This window comes from Aulonocara sp. 'chitande type north' Nkhata Bay, linkage group LG1 (assembly GCF_057382095.1).
Source record: "Aulonocara sp. 'chitande type north' Nkhata Bay isolate Kocher_YH1m ecotype deep benthic linkage group LG1, A_spYH_male_GT1.1, whole genome shotgun sequence".
NCBI classification, from domain to species: Eukaryota; Metazoa; Chordata; class Actinopteri; order Cichliformes; family Cichlidae; genus Aulonocara; species Aulonocara sp. 'chitande type north' Nkhata Bay.
This window is the reverse complement of record NC_141344.1, coordinates 37349213-37370045: the sequence shown is the minus strand read 5'-3', so window position 1 is coordinate 37370045 and position 20833 is coordinate 37349213. Positions and strand designations below refer to the sequence as shown.

General features: G+C 44.1%; 1 protein-coding gene across 1 annotated transcript in view; it reads right to left on the bottom strand.

The window, feature by feature from the left end:
- Window positions 1-177: 177 nt before the first annotated feature.
- The window catches only part of map1aa (microtubule-associated protein 1Aa), a 59265-nt gene continuing 38609 nt past the window's right edge, over window positions 178-20833 (bottom strand). The window contains exons 3-7 of the mRNA XM_086294853.1: window positions 13925-14007; window positions 12270-12410; window positions 5248-12151; window positions 4934-5160; window positions 178-3067 (exon numbers count right to left, since the gene is read on the bottom strand). Of these exons, the coding sequence (XP_086150979.1) occupies window positions 2912-3067; window positions 4934-5160; window positions 5248-12151; window positions 12270-12410; window positions 13925-14007 (7511 nt within the window). The 3' untranslated portion in view covers window positions 178-2911. The remainder of the gene's footprint in view (window positions 3068-4933; window positions 5161-5247; window positions 12152-12269; window positions 12411-13924; window positions 14008-20833) is intronic.

Below are 20833 nucleotides of genomic sequence, written 5' to 3'. Positions count from 1 at the left end.
TTAACAGGAAGAAACTTGCAGCAGATCCAGGCTCAGGGAGGGGCGGGGCTAAAGACCCACTGTGGAAGAGAGCCAGTGATCAATAATTACTCATGATTAGATGCAGAGTGGTGTACGAACACATGTGAGTGTATGAAGAAAAAACACCCAGCAGACACAAAATGACAAGCCGACACATTTTCTTTCGGTAAATGATATTTTTATTGATCTTCACCACACTTTTCCCTTTCAACAATAAATCACTTTTCTATTTGACCTGTTTACGCGTTTAAAGAGAGATAAAGAGAATATTGCACTTAAAACAAGAGATGGAAGTAAAACCATGAAGCAGAAAAGGAGGGAGGAAACAATCACGAGGCTTTCCTTACAGCACAGTGCCTCCTCAGTACCAGGCAGCTTAGCTTCTTAACTAGCATAATTTAAAATAGCATCTCTATGTTAAGTCAGGTTTGTTTTCAGCTATTACGATACAGGAGAACTCAGAAGGAAGGTACACATGCACGCACAAGCAGGGCTCACTGGAAACCAACAGTCTTTATGATTTATGAGTCGTTCCACTGCAGATAAGTATGAATGCCACAGATACTGACTTTTTTAACTTTTGTTTTTTTGCACATGAAAATAGAGCAGTTAGCTGTGTGTGTGTTAAGCTTTGACTGAGAGAAATGTGAGTAACAGGAAGTCCACTATAGATAAAAATGTAGTGACGTGAGCGAACTGAGTCCCTCGTGTCTGGCAGTCTGAGTGGTTTGCTTATATGTGAGTAGTGCGTGATTATAATATTCCTTTACCGCAGGAATGTCAGCGTCACTGAATGACCCGGCAGCGCAAAGAGTTAACAGGAAAGTTTACCCTAGTCAGCTGTAGGCTAAATGTAATTATACATAAAATTATATATAACCCTCGACTCCATATCTTTGTCACTTCTGTAAGTTGTTTGTTGACAGAATGGCAGTCAGACTGTGTCCTGTCATTCAAAGAAAGAAACCGCTGACTTTAGCCTGCACACAGCTGATGTGATGTATTTCAGGCTACGGTGAGGCCGATCTGGCGAGTGTGACTCGGGTGTACGGTACGATGCGCAGCAAAAACCAAGGCAACCCGGATATCGAAGTCCTCCACGGAGAACGTAAAGGTAATCTGCATCTTCACATTCAAAGTAAATATGAGCCAATGACGCCAGCGTCTGTCGAACACGCGTCACTAGCTGAGCCGAGGAGACATAGAGGGGAAAATCTGCGTTTTCGTTGCGGATCATAAAGTAGCAACCCTGGTGAGGCCTGTTGGTCCTTACATCTGTTTGATTGTTGGTTTAGTTCCTGGTTAAAATCTATTAAATTGCCCCAAAAAGTATCAAAATATAGAAATCATCATCGATAATACTCGACCAAATCACATCTACGTCTAATATTAAGGTAATGAAGTGCTATCCAAAAATGACCACCAAGCTATGGCCGGAAAAAATTTAATACAAAATCAAATGCAACAAGTTGATTGTGGCTAAATTCAACAAAAAATAAAGAAATTGCACAATTTATGATGGCGAATTAATAAAACAAGTCCAGTTGAAGTCTAGCACACTCCTTTGTGTTTCTTTGAGTGGCAGCTGAAATACTGATTGGGTGCTTTGAAAGGTGCCGTTTTACCCTCACTATGTACAACTCTGACCTTTTGTGCGCTGACAAGAAAACATCAGAGGAGCCAGTGATGTATCGCACACAGGCGTGCCTAACATTTCTACCATCACTTTCTCTTCCCTTCCAGCACAGCAGGACAGAAAGGCACATGTGGGCGACCGTCAACCAGGCGAACGCGCAATCTCTCCTTACAACCACATGTTCCTATCGTTGTAATGGAATACATTCTTTAACACAACCTTTGTATCGACACAGCAACAGGTATGAGGTTACTCTACTCTAATGAGTGCTATTTTCTGTATGTAAAGATATAAATATGTAAATACCAAAGATCAGATGATTCTTTTTAAACTACATCATGACCTCCACCTACAGCTCTCTATGTGACCTCTGTGACGATATGTTGACTGGAAATACACCAAAGACTACAGAAACAAACGCAGACAACTGATTTCTCAAATTCACTGTAGGAAAAACAGTCACTGAGAAACTGGAACAAGTGGTTTTCACTTTGAAAGGACTTTAGAAAGAGCACAAGTCACTACAAGACAGATTATCTTTGAGTATGAGCGTCCCTATAGCTACAGCAAATATACTGAAAAGCCCGAGTGGACCTCTGGGTTTCTGTTTCTCTACGTCAGCGGGAGCCCCGAAGAGACGGAAATGGAAACACAGAGGAAATTCATCACAAACTCTGTTGTGTGGTGATTTACACACTGCCTAACAGTAAGGAAGGGAATCAAACGGAAATGAAAATGCCAAATGAACAAATGTGGAGCTAGCGTCTGTGGCGACCCGCCCGTGAATAACGGAGCAGCTGAAAATATCGTAGATCTTCTCCGATACCACAAACGTGATTTGTTTGACTTGCTTGTTGTTGGCTTTAATTGTGCTTCAATTAGAACCTATTCTAAGTATTGTTTTGACAATACAAAGGGGCAAAAATCACTGCGTTATATAAAATAAGGAAAAAATCTGGTTAAGGGACAGAAAATAAAACTCTTCCCTTCACACGACAAAGTATTAAGATTGCAGTGAACAATTAAAAAAAACGACTCTGTTATACAAATGGTGATAGCCACAACAACCCTAGAAATAAATAAAAATCTAGAAAACAGAGACAGTTACCCAGATCTGTTTCACACAAATGGACTCAAATACAAATAACTGGGGCAGATACATGTTTGCATATCGGGCTATAGAGAAGAGTAAATAAAAACCGATGTACACTGGGGAGGCCAGTAGGAGAGGAGAGAGGAGACAAACGCTGGATCTTAAAACTCGATCTTGCAAGCTGGGAAAGACTCATCCTGCATGACAACGGTGCTGCTGGAGGCCAGAACCATGATGTTGAGCTCCTGCTGCCTCTCGTGCGTCTGCTGGTACCATTCACGGGTCACCTCAGTGTCGTGGGTGGGGATGAGCGTCACCTGAGAGGGAAACACAAAGGAAAGTGCGGAGGTGTAGTCACCAGAACTGAGAGTACCTAGAAGATTTTTAAACTTGTTACACTTTGAAGGATTGTGTTTTTGCTTTGATGCGGTGAGTGCGGTCTAGTTTTAGCAGTACTTGCTATAATGTGAAGTTGCGGTCAAAAGTTTGTAAACACTTATCGTAGACATTAATAATGTCTTGGTAATTTGGGGCTTCTTTGAACTGTTCTTTTTCAAGTGTGGAGTGATTGTGCAGCACGCATCTGCAATGACTTTAACAAACAGGAGTTGGGTGGATGTTTGAACGGTCCTCATGGCACAGGCCTGGGTACCATCGTTAGAGGATTGGGTCTGTGCCAACAAACTAACTTGTTTAAGGCCACGTCCACACTAATACATTTTGGTTTGAAAACGCATCTTTTTCTCTCCGGTTTTGGCGTTCCGTCCACACTGTGATGGCGGACGGCATCGTACAGCATTTGTTTTGTTTGCTCTCAAGCCCTATTAAAGATTAATATCAGTTTGTACATGTTCCAGATAAAACTCGGCACTTTTCCTCGACATTTTGCCGCGACGTCTCAAAGAGCCGGAAAATAAACAAACGTCAGACGGAAAAGACACAGGTCAATCATCGTACTTTTCACGCATACGCAGCACAGCAACGTAGCGTTTTCAGTGTGGATGAACACGATTGAAAACGATAGTGTGGACGCGGAGTGTTTTTAGACGAAACTGCAGTTTTCCAATTTATCCGGATTAGTGTCAACGTAGCCTAAATAAGCTCTACCAATTCTGCCAGGACAACTGATCGAATATTCAGTCAGGATTATGCCCTGAGCTTGCTGGTGTCTACCAAAACCACTGAGTCAGGAAGCAACTTGCTGAGAAGTAACCAAATATTAGTGTGAGTGTATATGTACTTTTTACCCTCAGCTAACCCAATTATTCTTCTTTAAATGTATTAGAGATTATTAAAGATGTACTGCTGCACCATTCTTCAAACCTGGAAAGACAACAGTGCAAACAAATCAATAAAAGCTTGTAATTACCATGACGTTCATGCCAAGTTTTGACCACAATTGTACAAATTCATGACGTATGTTTACACTCATATAGCTCAGTGATGTCACTTAAGCTGGCAAATGTAATTGTTTTAACCTATTTATGAAGCTAGCAGCTGTAGTAGTATTCAGCTGTCCTAACAGACCGCATATAAAACATGGCCAAAGCCACCGGAGTTGAGCGTTTTGGTTTGGAAGGACAAAGAGGTAAATGACTCTGATGTCTGATTGTTCATGTTACCCGACAGGAAGTGAATGCAACCGCTGAACAGCAGGATCACGGAGAATATGCTGGCTATCTAGTTTTCGGCCTAGCGCAGATTGTTGTTGTCACCTCTTTGGCTCTGACAGCAATCAGAGATTGTTAAATGTCTGTAGACATCAAACAGGTTTCTGGCACAAAAGAACACTGGCTGATGTCCAACTTAAGGAAATTTGGGCTTAGTGGAAAACAAAAGCATCACCAGCTGCACACCTCAGTACGTAGGTCGAGTAAGAGATTGAGGTGGTCAATAAATGCCACCACAAACCTTTGAGATTTAAAAGTGAAAATTATTGTGTTTATATTTTTTTATCAAGTCGATAACCCCAGTATTAACCTTAACCTAGCTCTACATGTTGGAGGTCAGGAAAAAAAGAATAGTTTCTTCTGTGTGTCAATTAGAAAGATTATATTCTTTGTTCCCTAATTGCCAGAACTTAATAGAGAACAATGTATTAAAAACTAACCCTAGGTTAGAGTCAGGGTTAGGGTCATCAGTGATGACTTAAATCGATGGGTTAAAACACACGTAAATAATACCTGTAGGTTTGATCCCCACTGAGCTTTGCCGTCCAACAGTGCATCAAGGACTCCTCGGCTCGGTTCGCCGCTCGCTGCATCGTTGCCACTCACCACATAGTATGCAGAACGAATGCGTTTGAAAAACTCTTGGTCCACATTCTTGGCACTGCAGTGGTTGGGAATGTAAGTCAGATCCACATAAATGGGTTGGCCGGGAGCAGCCACAGAGCCTGACTTCTGAGAACCTGTGTGGGTAAAGAAGGCCAAACCATTGTTCCCTTTTGTGTTGTGTAAAGAGTTAGGATGTTATGTTTTCAATGACATTTGCTCACCTGAACTGCTTTTGACACCATTAGTCAGCCCTTTGCCAGGGTTGTAGCTTGACCTGGACAGGTCGTCATCTTTGGAGCCCTGTCCATCTGAAAGACGAGACATCCGCGAACTCTTGTCGGCCTCCTTCTTTTTCAGCGAAGCACTACGAGGAGACTGCGTCTGTTTGACAGGCATAGGAGACCGCTTGCGCCTAGCTGGTGATCCTGATTTGGTTTTGCCTGCAGTCTTCTTTAAGCTCTTAGTTTTTGGCTCTTTCTTCAGGGAGCCGTTGTCTAAAGAGTCGGGATCCACCATGCAAACGTCTGGCCGTGGGGGGTGTGGGGAAGGATCCATGAGGGGAGCAGGAGAAGGATCGTGGCTCCTCCTGGAGTTAAAGTGGTGGCTGCCTCCTCCTAGGGCAGCTTTATCAACTGGCATGTAGTCAGCATCCTCATCTGAGTCCATGTTGCCTTCAACAGTAGCTGAAGGGTATTCTTCACTGCCCGGGGGTGCATCCGAATCTGACTGGGAGGCCAGAGACTCGCTGACCGAGGTGGGTGGAGTGTCCTCCGTGGCCAAGCCTAATCCTGCTGACATCCCACCAGTTTGGTGCAGAGAACTGCTGTCCCTGCTGTGGGATTGGTGTTGACGGGCGTGTTTGTGAGCCCTTCTCTTGACTGAGAGGTCGTGCTCGTCACCCTCTTGCGACTGATCACTTCTGCGGCCTTGCTCCTCATCGTCCTCGTCACTGGAGAGTTGCCGCATGCAAGGGTTGATGAAGGAAGGTGAGAGGTCTTCTTTGCGTTGCCTGTACTCAGAAGACGAATATCCGGGAGAGGAGCGGCTCGTATAGGAGGAGGTGGCTCCTATGGGTGCATCCCGATCGCTGTCGTCATCGTCGTCCTCGTCATCCTGCCCTCCCCGGCTGCACTCCTCTCCGTAGAACGGTGAACGGAACGGCTGATCAGTTGAGGAGAGTGAGAGCGGGCGGGCAGGATGCTCTGGCTCCATCTCGCACTCTTCTTCAAACTCATCATCGTGACGGTAATGAGGGGGAGAGTCTCCTGGCACCATTCCCATCTGGGATTTTGGCATTTCCCACTCATAGGAGCTCCTTACATAACCTGCTGCTCCCTCGTGTGACACCAGCTTGGCTGAGCCTAAAGCTGCACCAGTTACTGCTGCTGCAGGTGGGAGCATGGAACTCGTGCTGACCTCCGTGGGCCCGTTCACTGTGTCAGGCTTGCTGGTCTGAAGCGTTGAGGGAGTGTAGGAGCCAAGAACATCTGGAAGCGCATCTCCTGGCTTTTCAGCGATGGGTGGAGCAACAGGCTTGTCAGAAAATAAAAGGCTACTAGCCAGGCCACTAGAAGGAGACCTCCGAGTCATCTCACGCATATACGCTTCCTCGTCCTCTTCTTCGCTGCTTTCGGTCTCCTCAAAGTAATGTTTGCCTTCTATGTCTGGCCGAGGCGAGGACGTGACGCCAAACAGAGCAGCACTAGCTGCCTCCTTGTCCTTGGAGAGCTCTGAAAGTTGAGAGAATGGTGACGCTGCTGTGGCCCCAAATCCAACAGCTGTGTCCAGCTGGGACCCTTCAGACCACTCAGGCTTAGAAAAACACTCAGGTTGAGAGACTTTATCTGTTAGTCCACCTAATGAAGTCATGTGCTCCTTCTTGTCATCAGTAAAGGTACTGGACGAGAGGGAGGGGAATGATTTAACCTCTTCAAAAGGACTGAGAGGTGAGAAGCGGGCCAAACTGGAGGTAGTCTCAGCTGCACTCGTAGCCGTAATTTGTTTCTCAGTCACTTCTAAATAGTCATCTTTTGCGACAGCGGAGCTGGAGAATGGAGAATCCGTAATGGGCGAGTGTTCATCTTTGAAGGAGGAGTACTCAAAGAGAGGCTCGGCTGAGGCAGGTGTCTCCAGCTCCTCTCCGAACTGACGGCTGGTGGACAGAGACCCCGAGGTGGAGGAGGAGTAGCTGTAGGCCGAAGAGGAGGAGAACCCAGGGGCAGCGGTGGTTGTGGTGTACTGGAAGCTTGTGTCCAATGATCTCTTACTCAGAAGATCTGGTGTCTTTTGTTTCTCAAAATCAGAATCAGCTCTGTCGTTCTGGTAATAGTTGCCGTCTGTTGATTTCAAGGTGAAGTTCTCTCTTGCTTTGTCTGAGCTTTGACTGGGCACAAACGTCTCCTTCTCGTCACTTCCGCTGCTGTATTCAAATCCTGATGAGTAGCTAGAGAAACCTGCAGCCCCTAAATCCAGTGGTTTTCCGGTTAGCGATGACGAGTCGGCCTTGGTTTTATCTTCGACAGTTGTGAGGGAGCTCGAACTGCTTCCTGTAATAACTGGCTTCCCCTGACCGCTGTTACCATATCCAGCCATGGAAACCATGAACTCAGGCTTGTCTTGGCCAAGCGTTTCACTGACCGGACTTTTCACTTCCTTTTCAGATTTCTCTTTGGCACCTTTCTCAATATCAGAATCAACAGCACCTTCATCCTCTTCCTCCTCCTCTTCGTCATCTTCCTCTTCTTCGTCGTCATCAACAATATCATCATCATAGTCCTCCTCGTCTCTCGCCGTTAGCTTTCGCATATCAATCTCCAAGCACGCACCTTTCTCGTTGTAGGCCGAGGCAGCTAGCTTGTCTACACCCGACGCTGAGGCCTCTGTGCTGTCAGTCGGGACTCTGACGTCCTTTTCTGATGACAAAGAAGTGGTCCATGCCTCAGGTCTGTCAGCCATTGAAGGGAATCGACTACTTTCACTGTGTTTAGATGTCTCCTTTTCTTTCACCTCTTTTTCGAATTGAGCTGTAGCTGGAGTGCTCTTGGAGTCTAGCCACGATAAGGACTCCTTTCCATAAGAAACAGCAAATCCCTCGTTTTCTGACATCTTATCCCTGACTGTGAAGGGAGGCTCATGTTTTAGCAGATCTGCGCTGTCCTTTGCTACGTCTTTCTCCACCTTAAGGACCTCTAAGGACTCCTGACGAAATGAGTCAGAGTCAATTGAGCTTGTCTTGCTGTCGTAAATGTCACTATAAGAGAACGTTTTGCCGTGCACATAGGGAGTGTCCTGTCTTACATATGAGGCCTTTACTTTACCCTCCTTCTCGGGAAACTCGTACAGGTTGAACTGAACACTTTTTTCAGGCTCTTTAATAGTGATATCTGCTTTTTCTGCGCTGTCTTTTGTAATGTCAGCTTCGGCGCGATCACTCAAAACAGGCTGAGACCCTACCCTAACTGGAAAGTCGTCATCTTTTTCATCTTTGTTCGAATACGTCACGTGAGGTTTGGGTTTCTCCTCTGTGGCAAAGGCCACATTTGTTTTGCCTGAGCTCACAACTTCCTTTTGAGTTCCTGCAGATTTTGCATCAAAACTAAAGTCATCATCTAAGAAGCAACCCTCTTTGGCCTCCATAAGCTTTGCCTTGACGGTAGGCTGTAGATCCTTTTTGGCATAATAATCGTCATCCTCCTCCTCCTCAGATTCTTCAGATGCTTCAAACATGGTCTTGTCACCTGACACACCAATGAAGGAGGTATTGTCTGAGATGGTGACTGATTTCTCTGTTTTCTGGATGTCAGCTTTCGTGCTGGTCACTGCCTCGTCTCTGTCTTCTGTCCTAAAGGGCTTCTCCTCCGTTGGAGAGTAGCCGCTGCTGGTAGGCACAGACTGTGTGGGTGATGCAAGTTTCATGGTGCTATCGTCCGGACTTAGGCATCTTTCCTCACTCTCCTGCCTGGAGTGGGACTCTAGCCCTGGGGAGAATGATGAAGGAGGGGGTGATACAGGCTTTATTTCAACACCAGTCTTAAATCCCTCTGCAATGAAGAGGTTTTCTTTGACAGACTGTGAGGGTGAGTACTGTGTAGTGGAGAAGGGAGGAGGAGAAAAAGTGGACGAGGGCGATTTCTCCTTCTCCTGGAGCATCATGGAGGCTGCATGTTCGTAGCCCTCTTGAAGTTTACCCAGAGGGATGTCAACGTTTGGGGTCTGGTCCTCATCCTCATCCTCGTCATCATCTTCTTCATCCTGGACTGATGGGACATTCACTTCACCCTCGATCTCAGGGATGTGGGGCTGATACTCATCAGAGGAAGGAGACTTAAAACACTTGTCATCCTCTAGAGAGGAGGTGGGTGAGATGGTTCCTGCTGAGTGGAGATAGTCCTTCCCTTGGGCAGCCTCTGCACGTGAGGGGATGCTGTTGATGGTATCCAGCAGGAGAGAGTTCCGCCCAGCCTCCTCGGTCTGGGGCGCTGTCACGGAGGCAACGGACTGGTCTTCAGCTACAGATGTGGCAAAGGATGACAGTTTGTCATATTCTGTGATGGATGTGGCTGAGGAGATGTGCTCCTCTTCAGCAAGAGGAGCAGCAATGATTGTGGGGTAAGGTGCAAGCTCAGGTTCGGGACCTCCCATAAAGGCTTTGGGTTTGACATCGGCAACGTCAGATATAGCGGAACTCTTCATCTCCTTTATACCGTGCATCGAATCAAAGGTGCCGGGAACGTCAGGAACAGAGATGTCATAAGAGCCCACATCATAGTGCAGCTGTGGAATCCTGTCCTCTGTATCCTCATGGATCTCCTCATCAGAGATGGTCTGTTCAGTCTCAGAGTATCCGGGTATGGTTTCATCTTGGATAAAAGAGAACTGCTCTGAGGCAGAGGCTGCTATTGCCTGTGCAGTTGGTAACGGTTTTTGCGATGGCTTGGTGTCCCACTCCTTTGCTTTTTCCTTTTTCACCTCCTCAGTTTTATACTTCAGGACCTCATCGTCTTCTGTCCCTTCAAGGTCAGCTTTCTCGATTACATCGCCCTCTTCCTCTGAGCTCTCGCTCTTCTTCGATCTATCTTTTACATCATCCTTTATGGAGTATTTATCATATTTTTCCATTTTCTCCTCTTCGTACTTTTTATTGGAACCATCATCGCCGTAGTTCTTCTTTTGAGTAGCCGCCACCACCTGTTCTTCCTGTTTGACTGGAGATTTGGGCAAAGCAGACTTTGTCTCAGTGGTTGAGGCTGTGACTTTTTCCTCAGGGAAAACTAAGGAAGAAACTTTAGCGTCAGAGTGCACTGTTAGCTCAGGCATGACATCGTTCTGGATCGGTTCTGTCTTGTGTTTGGACAGCTCCTCTTGTTTCAATGCCTCAAAGTCCTCAGTGAGGTCTTCGGGTGAGGACACAATGGATCTGTCAGCCAGAGCTGCTGCCTCAACCTCTTCAGGCACATTCTTTAAAACTGGTTTTTTCTCATTCACTTCCTCCTTCACTGCTTTATTTTTGTCGCTTTTAGGTTTAGCCTGAGTCTTGGCCTTGTGCAAAGTTTTCCTCACCTCAGGGGTTAATGGTTTCAGGTCTGGTTTTGTGATTTTTCTCAGTTCAGGTTTACTTGGATCTTTCTTTTTGTCCTCCTTGGCTTTGCTTTCTTTCTTCTCCTCCTTTCGTATGTTCTCGTCTTTCTTTACCTCGCGTTTCTCTTTCTTCATTTCTTTTTTCTCTTTGTCTTTTTTCTCATCCATCTTTGATGCTTTCTCTTGCTTGGCAGCTTTTTCCTTTGATATTTTCTTTTTTTCCATCTTGTTAACTCCAGGGGCTACTTCACTGTTTTTCTGTTGCTTGGTGGCTTTTAGACTTTCACTTTTGGGTTTCTTCTCTTCTTTCTTTTCAGCCTTATTTTCTTTGCCGGTATCGCTCTTTGACTCTTCCTCCGGTCCACTGGCTTCTTTCTTAGTTGTTTTCGAATGTGGTTTGGGCGAAGATTTCAGACTCTCTTTGCTATCAGTTCTTGATCTTATTTTGGTCTGTTTTATGATGGGAGGTGGTGCGCCAGATGATATGTCTTTTTGGGTAGCCACTGGGTATCGCAGAAAGTCCAGGTGCTTTAGTTTCTCTAGGCCTTCAAATATTTTATTCTGTGGTGCATTTCCTGGGAAAAGCACACGGACTATCTTTTCTGTTGGACGATGAGGAATCCACACGATGAGAGCTGTGACTGACGTTAAATAGGGGACCGATATTTCTCCTTCTTTTCCATTCGGCATCATGATCCCTGTCTTGGCCTTGCTGTTTCCGGCCCATTTCTGCATTAGAAACTGCATCTCTTTGCTTTCTTTTACGGGGTTTAGAACATACATGTCTAACTTTCCCACACCTAGCTTGTGGAACAGTGTGATAGGTTCAATCGTGTTGCTTACTACCCTATGAAGAGGCTCTGGTGTGATGCCAAGCTTGTTGAGGTACTGCAGTGTCAGAGATGCTTCCTCAATGCTTCGCTTTACCTTAAGGGTGGACTCGGGCATCCGCAGCTTCTCCGGGACATTGAAAAACACAATCCCGAGCTCGGGGGAAATAAGGTTCTTCATCCAGTCACCGCTGCTGCTGGAGCCAGAGTCTTGGTTCCTCTCTTCCTCCTGCTCAGCAATCTTTCGCTGGAACAGCCCATTGATGCCAGGGAGGTTATCTGCGCCAATATGGGTAAGCAGGACAGAGTCGATCCTGTCCAGGTGCCGAACCAGCTTCCAGAAGCAGGACTTCCGCTCAGACCCACCGTCCACCAGGATGTTGAATCCATTGACAGCAAACAGAGCAGAGTCTCCCCTGCCTCCAGGGAAGATGTAGCAGCAGGGTTTGGACAGCTTCAGAAACCCACCGGAGGTTGGGGGCTCCAGAAGGTCAAAGGGTGATGGCACATCCACTGTCTCTGCAACATACTCTGTAAACTCTGTGACTCCGTCCATGTTGGGGAGGTGGGGTTCGGGGTTCAGGCGGTATTCCAGAAGATTTAGGAGTGACTGCTGCTCCTGGCTTTGGCCCAGGGAGGTCCAGCCCCCTTCTCCCTGACAGGAAACGGTAAGCTTCGACGGTTGCTCAGAAGAGGCCCTGGACAGGACTTCAATCACCTTCAATCAAACACAGGAAGAGGGAAACATGACCCAAAATCATTTTTATAGTTCCACGTTGATCTATACACGCATACACTGAAACAAAGTATTTAGAGTGAACGCACGTGCAGCTTACTTCAGGGTTGGAGATGATGTCGGAGAAATGTTGCCAGGTGAAGGCTCCACTTTGCAGTTGGATGTCACCACCTTGCTCAGAGCTCTGGCCGCTCAGGATCAGCAACTTATTTGCAGCAGAGTCGGTGATCAGTGAGCGAGTCTAGGCAGAGGATAGTAATACGACTGTAACAACAACTGATATATTTAGAATACTATATCATCAATAATCTACCAGAAATACAAACAAAATAGTCAAATGGCAGCACATAAGGATGATGAAAAATCTTTCAGTACCCAAACATGTGATGGACTGATTCAAAGCTGCAGACATCCAAACACTTATAGGATCATTTTATCCCACATGTACCTGCAATTCCAACTTTCTGTGTGTGAAAAGCAGCTAATCAGACACGGGGGGGGAAAGGAAAGCTAGCCTTAAAGGGACAGGACCTAAAACGGCACCTTTAGGATGAACTGAAAGGGTGTGTCACGGCCTAGCCTGTACCAGAAACACAATCTACTTGTGCACAAAAGGCTCCTTGTTTTCTTTTTCTTTCATAAGTAACGGATAGCCAGATGACTGCTGTGCTCCTGGACTACCAGGGCCAACTGCTGCTGATAAGCAAAGGAAAGAAAAATGCTTTACAGATGTTTGTTAAGCAATTCAGGCAGGACGATTACAAAGTAATTAAATGTTCTTTATTTTCTTAATAAATGGATATTTTTCTTTTTGTGAATAATTGATATAAAATATATTCAATATTATTCCTTTTTGTCTATGGAGCTAACAAGTCATCATACAAAGCTGCTTAAATGTAGAACAGAGTAGCCTACATGGAGCTGGAAATGAGTAAAATAGCTGCAGTTTGTCCTCTGTGTGATGAATGGAACGCTAAATATGTCCAATCAAAATAGCTGCTCTAACAAAATGAGTTTAAGAAAAAAAGGTCAGTCAGGCTGCAAAAACTCCTGCTCCTTTTTACAAATCTAAATATAGCAGTTTAAAAATGAGCGCCTGTCACTTAACACCCAAAATAGAATGTTTGAAAAAGTATTTTCTATTTCTGCAACAAACAGGACCCATTTTAGGCACATTTAAAGTCTCGATTTAGTCATAAGTAGCTGAGAAGCTGAGATTCCGGAGGCCTAAGGAAAATGATTAAAAGGAGAATAAACACACAAAACTGTGAGTTTCTTGGGCAGCTTGAGGGACCAGCTGTTTCAGTCCTGTAGATGTAGACTTGGCAGTAGTTCCACATTGATCTACAGATGCAAGTTACTCGTGAAGGACTAATTAAATGTTTATAGTGACTAATTAAAGCTATGAGGTCGACCTGTGTAAACAAAACTAGTATGAAAGTTGTTATCTGCAGTCAAAGACAGATAACATGAACACACTGTCTGTGACTCACACTGTGGTCCTTCAGCTGACAAAGTGTACTGATGCTAATCAGAGAAGCCTGGGACAGGCATGGACCTCCAACTCTGGGATCCCTGGTGAACAGCAGGTATTGCTACGGTCTTCATAAGACAAACTGAGTTCAGATCACATTGAACACTTTGGCCCAGAACTCCTCAGTGTGACTTAAATGAAAAAACTTTTCCAAATAGGAACCAAACACTTTGATCATCGCCACGCACTCGTTTCCTGTATGCTCTCTGAATGTGACTCACCTCTGAAACAGCAGTTTCCTCTGATGGGTTCACCAACACAACTGTCTGGAGGACATCACTCTGATACTGGAGAATTCTCTGGCCTGCAGGAACAGATACATAAAAACTTAAAAGGTCTTCTGATGACCAGGCGGGAACAAGAAGCAAACCATCAGCTGATTAAAGCCAAACAGATTAGAATTTCTGGTACAGTACAAATGCAGAGTCTCACATGTACCTCTGTCAAGTAAATATTAGGACTGTAGAGCATCCGTAACTCTGGATGATAAGCATGGCAATGCAAGTTAATATTTAAGAGCATTTCCATGTATTTATTGAGTTTTAAACTTTATACTGACACCATCATTAAACAAAACAAAACCAACATAACAGGACAAAACAAAATAGACAAAACAAAATAAAACAAACAACCCGGCTCAAGAATACAAATAAATAAATGGAAAATCCAGACACTTTGATTATGAGATACAATTAACAATACACATATGTAAAATAGCAGTGACATGCTTGCATTATACCAGGGCCTGTGAGAAAATAGCAGAAATATCCAAACCGGCATACGCCATAAATGGGTCCCATATTTTATTAAACTTTTTGTCCCTACTATGTAACTTGCATATTAAGAAATCTAGTGACATATATTCCAGTACCGTCCGGTGCTACTGACTCTTAGATGGGGCCGTATCCGTGATCCAGTTCAAAAGGACACATTTCCTTGCACAGAATGTAAACAGTGCGTAGAGCTGCTTTCCAAACTTCCCCCTGATTGTGTCGTTTGCCACTCAAAGTAGCATACACAATGGGTTGCATTCAGTGTCAGTGGTGAAGATCTTATCCAGTTCACACTTTATGACAAACCAAAATTGTTGTATTTTCCGGCAGGACCATAGACAGTGCGTGAGGTTGCCCACCTCTATTTTACATTTAGGGCTAGGGATGGGTACCGGTATCCGGTGCCATGATGGCACCGGTTCTGACATAAACGGTAGTAACCAGACCGAAAAGCAGCGCACATTTCAGTGCTTTATTTCGGTGCTTTTTTTCCTGAGCTGTGATACACTTTAGATTCTAGCCAATCATTTTACGTTTCCGAGGATAGTAGGCGGGGCCAGGTACGTACGTTCTTTTAGAGCAGAGCTACAGATTAAAAATGACCAAGGCAAAGCGGTCAAAAGTCTGGCTGTACTTCACAGCAAAATATGCAAACTCAGCAGCCTGCAACAAGTGCTTTAAGCTGATACTGTGATACTGTCAAAGGAGGTAACACCTCAAATCCGATGAAACACCTGGCGACGCATAGCGTTTTTTTAAAAGCCGAGAAATGCGCCGTATTTGATAGCTTGCTGCGAGACCTCACACCGAGCACATCTACTGTGGGTGGGTTGCCTGTTATCGGACCCGGAGTTAGCAACATCCCCCAAAAACACGAAGAGGAGAGTCCTGGCCCCTAGCCCTGCCAGTGTAGCAGAAATGATGACGGATGATGACGGCAGCAGCAGCCGTTCTTCTCTGCGTGAGTAGCTTAATGTTGTTCGTGTAATTTACGTTGAGTAGGCTAACCACGTTATTACATTAATGCATGTAAGGTGAACTAGCAAACATCATCATAGCTACATGCGGCTGTCTTCTTGTTTGATGGCAGATACTCCCTTCACCCTGGCCAAAAAGGCTAAAATGACCAAAGAAAAAGTGGAAAACAGTTAAACATGAGAGGTTTTTGGACAAAGTTTGTTTTTTCCATTGTTTAAGCACTGCTTCCAGCCAAGAGTGATGCCATAAATCCCCTATAGCTGCAGAAAAGGCTAACATTGTTATCTTTTTACAAAAAAACCCAGCTGAACATGAGAGGTTTTTGGACCAATTTTGTGTTCTCCATTCTTTAAGCACCGGTTTAAGCACTGGCACCGTTTCAAAAGTACCGGTTTGGCACCGGTATCGGATAAAACCTAAACGATACCCATCCCTATTTAGGGCACAGCGGAGAAAGGTCTGAATTGTATTTATGGCGTTGAGAAGGTGAAATGCGAGCGCTGTGTAAAATTTTAATTTGGATTGCCTTTAGTTTATTACAGACGCTCAGAGATTTAGCATTCTCCCAGACTTCGTCCCATACCTCGTCACTAATCTCTATATGTAATTCCTTTTCCCAAATAAGTTGTGTCCATGACCCCAAATTCTGTTAACAGGCCATAACAAATTTTTATAGAGGTTCTAAGATTTGGCTGAAATATCTGCTTTTCAGTTAGAGACGGTTTGATTAGTAAGTATTGTTGTAGCCCTTTGGATGTGGTCCCTCACTTGTAAATAAGTCCTATGAATGTTGTATTTATCGATTAGCTGGTCAAAGGACATAAAAGTTAGACCCGTCCATTCAGTCAGAAAAGGTAGAAATACCATTCGCAGCCCAGTTCCAAAAGCCAGGGTCGGTGGTTCCAGGCAAAAAGAGAGGATAATCGGATAACGGAGTGAAAAGAGATGTTAGGTGAGACCTTCCTTCTAGTTTTTGAACCATTCGCCAAGCTCTAACAGTAGATAATGTAAGTAGGTTGCTACAGAACATCCTTAAGGTCTTGAGTTTTCCCACAAAAAGCAAATTTTTCAAAGGGAAGCTGGACATAGAGCTCTCAATATCCAACCAGACAGGAGAAGGCTGTTGTACCCAATCGGCAGCTATACGCATATGGGTGCTCAGCTGATACTTCCTTATATCTGGGAAATCAAAGCCCCCCTTTGAGGATGGAAGACATAACGTGGATATTTTAAGACGAGGTTTCCTCCCTGCCCAAACAAAGGAGCTAAACCAGCCATTTAGAGTTTGGATAGTATTGTGTGGGAAGAGGGTCGGCACCATCTGTATTGGGTAAAGTAGCCTGGGTATAATGTTCATTTTCAGAAGAGCGATACGACCGAGCCAGGACTTTACCCCCCTATTGTAAAGTTACTTTTATACATCTGGTCGAAGGCGGGTGTGACCCTAATTCCCAGATACGTAAAGTCCTGTGGGGACCAAGTGAAGGGAAATGAAGACGGGGCCCGGTTTTTGTTTCAGACTGCCCAATGGCATTGCTTAATTTTATCGTTTTATATTAATTTTATAATTAATTTTATAGCCTGAGATTTCACTAAACTTATTAATAGTTTCAACCAGAGAGGGGATTGATGATTTCAGCCGAGTCAACACAACAAGTACATTATCAGCGTATCTTGTGCTGTCTTTGTCCTATGGATAGACCATGTATGTCTGCCTGAGCTCGTACTGCCTCTGCCAGTGGCTCTAAGGCAAAGAGCAAAGGGGAGCGGGGACAGCCTTGTCTGGTTCCCTTCAGTATCTGGAAGTTGGAGGACCGAAACCTGTTTGTGAGAACTGCAGAGCAGGAATTGTTATAAAGTAACTTAATCCAGTTTTATAAAGTTTCCAATGAAACCGAATTGGTGTAGTGTAAAAAGTCAGGTAAGACCATTCGACACAGTCAAATGCTTTCTCGGCATCAAGGGAAATCACCACACCAGGGCCCTATTTCAGGAAGCCGGTTTAGTGCAAACTCTGAGTAAGTATACCCTGAGTTAACGAAAACTCTGGGTTTTCGGTTTCACAAAGCGAGTTTAGATTAATTCCGAGTGAGTTACTATGACGACACACTCCGTGAAGCTAACCTGCCCCCTAGCAGGTTTACTTCAACTAACCCTGACTTTCTCCGCCTCTTTGTCGGAAACCTGACTGTAGGAAGTGTCAGACATGGCGTGCTCCTTCCTTGAAGAGCCAGTAGATGTTGAAGCCCAAATTCTCCACAGAGCTCTCCGCCGGGAGAGAGTGATTAGAGCGCATTTTATCATTTCCTGATGATTTCCTGTGTGAACGTTACCGTTTTTCAGCACAATCTATAATTTATTTGAATAACATCCTCAGGCCTAATATTGCTCATGTGACACATCGCGGACATTCTCTCAGTTCTGTACATATTATTTGTATTGCACTTCGGTTTTTTGCAAACGGGAGCTTTCTGTATAATATTGGTGACGCTGAGCACGTTTCCAAGGCTACCGTCTGTCGGGCAGTCAGGAATGTTACAGTTGCACTGAAACGTCTCCTGTACTCGTTTGTGGTGTTCCCCGGTCATAGACCCACACGATTTATCAAAGAGGGATTCCACAAAATTGCAGGTATCAGGATGAACGAAACGTAATTCATGATGTGGTGATATTTGAACTACTACTTAAATTTTACATTTATTCTCACGGTTCCCAGGCGTGATTGGCTGTATAGATGGCACTCACATTCCAATCATTGCTCCTTCAGTAAATGAAGGAGACTATGTGAACAGGAAGTCTTTCCACAGCATTAATGTACAGGTACATAGCTCCCTGTAGCATTTCAAACTAACAAATTATTTCATTATCGTAATGGATGCTAATTTGTGTTCTCTGCACTGTGAAGATCATATGTGATGCTGCCAACATTATCACAAATGTGGAAGCCAACTGCTCAGCCTCTGTGAGTGGTGGTGGTGGAGGACCCCCACCTGTTTTTCGGGCCTCCGCTTTTTTTCTGTTGGCTATAACGGGTCGCATTTGAGCATACAGAGTAAGCAAATATGTACTTGTAATGTGCTCAGATAATTTCAATAAGTGCTTACAGAGGGGAAATTAATGTAGCCTCTAACTGCAATTGATTTACATCGGACAAACAGACCAAGCACTATGGCTCATAATACAATTACACCATACCTGTTTGGACTACATTTTTATATTTCATTTTTACTTGCTGCCAGGAACGTTTGGGGCCTGTTGGGTTGCACCTGCGCTCACATCACATCACAAAATAAAATGTATGAAATAAAAAATGAAATAAAATATAATAAAATAACGTGTTAAATGGGTGGAAATCCCTAGATCAGTGTTTAAATTAACACTCACGCATTGACTCTGTCGGCTATGTTTTGCCATGCATGCTCCCTTTCTTTTGCAGCTGAGGCTGCGTTACTTTTTTTCTGCAAAATTTGCATGTTATCGCTAGCTTCTATCTAAATACAATATAGCATGTCCTGACTGCGGGGTTTTGGAAAAAAATTTAAACGTACAGCTCTGTTATCACTTCCAACATAAATGAAGACAGAAAACTAAACAGCAGTGACGTTTGTAGGGTTACTGAACTTTGGCTAGCTGGTATATAATGATGTGCTACGTGACCGCTAGCGACACAGCTATGTTAGCATAATATAAACAAGCTAACTTTTTTCCCACTCGATAAAAGTTAACGTGAGTGTTCTCGGTGGTCAGGAACAAATGTAATCGCATGGCAGGATGCTGTAAAAGGACCAAACTTCAGCCAGGAGAACAACTGAGATAATCCATCCATAATACGAGGTTAGTCATTCATATACTGCTGCATGGGCTGGGCTGTAGTTACATCCTAAGGTTTTAAAAACTGAGCTTAAATAAATGATTAGCGGTAATAAAAGCCGAGGGAGGTCAACAGTGATCACTGACTGTTTTAGGAGCTTTTTGAGATTAAATAGAAGAAAATACATAACATTAAACATGTTAACAACACAAAAGCCATATGAAATGCAGACTACTTTAGGCTCGGAAGTAGGATTCGTCACGTCATCACTTAACGACCGGATGAATGAAAACTGCCGCATGGTCTATGACTATGTTACCAATCAAGCTAGATCTGATGGTAAAATAAGGTTTGGGACGAAGAAGTAGTAATTCTTGTATAACAAGTATGTACTTTAGAGAAAAGGGTAAATTCCTTATTTGCTGAATGCTGTGCTCTCCACACCTCAACATAATCCAGTTCCCTACATAAGGTAACGAGGGTCTTGGCTTGAGGTGAGAGAGACAGTTTACCCTGAGGAGATTTATCCAAAATTGGGTTTAAATGACAGTTAAAGTCCCCTCCAATGAATGAGTCTCTAACATTTAAGTCCACAAATTTTGTGAAGGCTGTAATCAAAAAGTCTCCTGGGTGACCAGGGGGACAGTAAATATTCATAATGGCAATTTCTTCTCCGTATAAAACACATTTCACTATCGGTATCCCTTATACCAGGGGTCGGCAACTTTTCTGATGATGAGTGCCATCTAAAATTTCCTCAGAAGTCAATGTGCCATATGACTGCAGTAGCAATAAATTTAATAACACACTATATTAACAGTTACACACTATATAGAACAACTTTATAGATTATATTTGTTTGCAGATGTTGGCAGCTATCAGCGAATAGTTATCAGCTATTTTGAAACAAAAAAATAAAAAGACAAATGCTATCTATGGTCTCCTCAAAACAATGATAAGAAAAATAAACTGAGCCAATATGGCATGTTTGTTAATACAGAGATACACATGTTAATGTGATCTCTGGTCTCCCACTCAGAGACACAGGTCTCCGAGTGTCCAGCATTCAGACGGCTACCTGAGGACTCATGTGAGAGAAAATCTGCTCACACAGATATGTAGAGCCAAAAACTGTCAATAAGGCCTCTGCAATGTTCTGAAGACAGTTAAACTTGTCAGGTAGTGATGTCCAGCAGGTGAACATGCAGCTCCATGAACACGCACAGCTGTGGATTCCAGCTGCTTTCGCAAACTTTGACCCCCACAGAGTCGAGCTTTTCAGTTCAATCAGCTGCATTTTGATGTTGCATTAACTGGCATTAACTCAGCCAGTTAATGCGAGACAAATCCAGCTGCTCATTAAAGCTTTCTGGTTCAATGAGAAAAGAAAACATTGGTCCATACACCTGAAAGTCCCGAAAACACATTGTGAATTCTGTCTCTAGTCTACAGATGTATCCGTGTATTTCCACGGTGCTGATGCTGCGCTGAGCCGACAGCTGCTGAAGCATTTGAAGTGTTGGAATGTGGAAATTTCAGCATTGCTTGAAAAAACTGCCAGCAAGCAA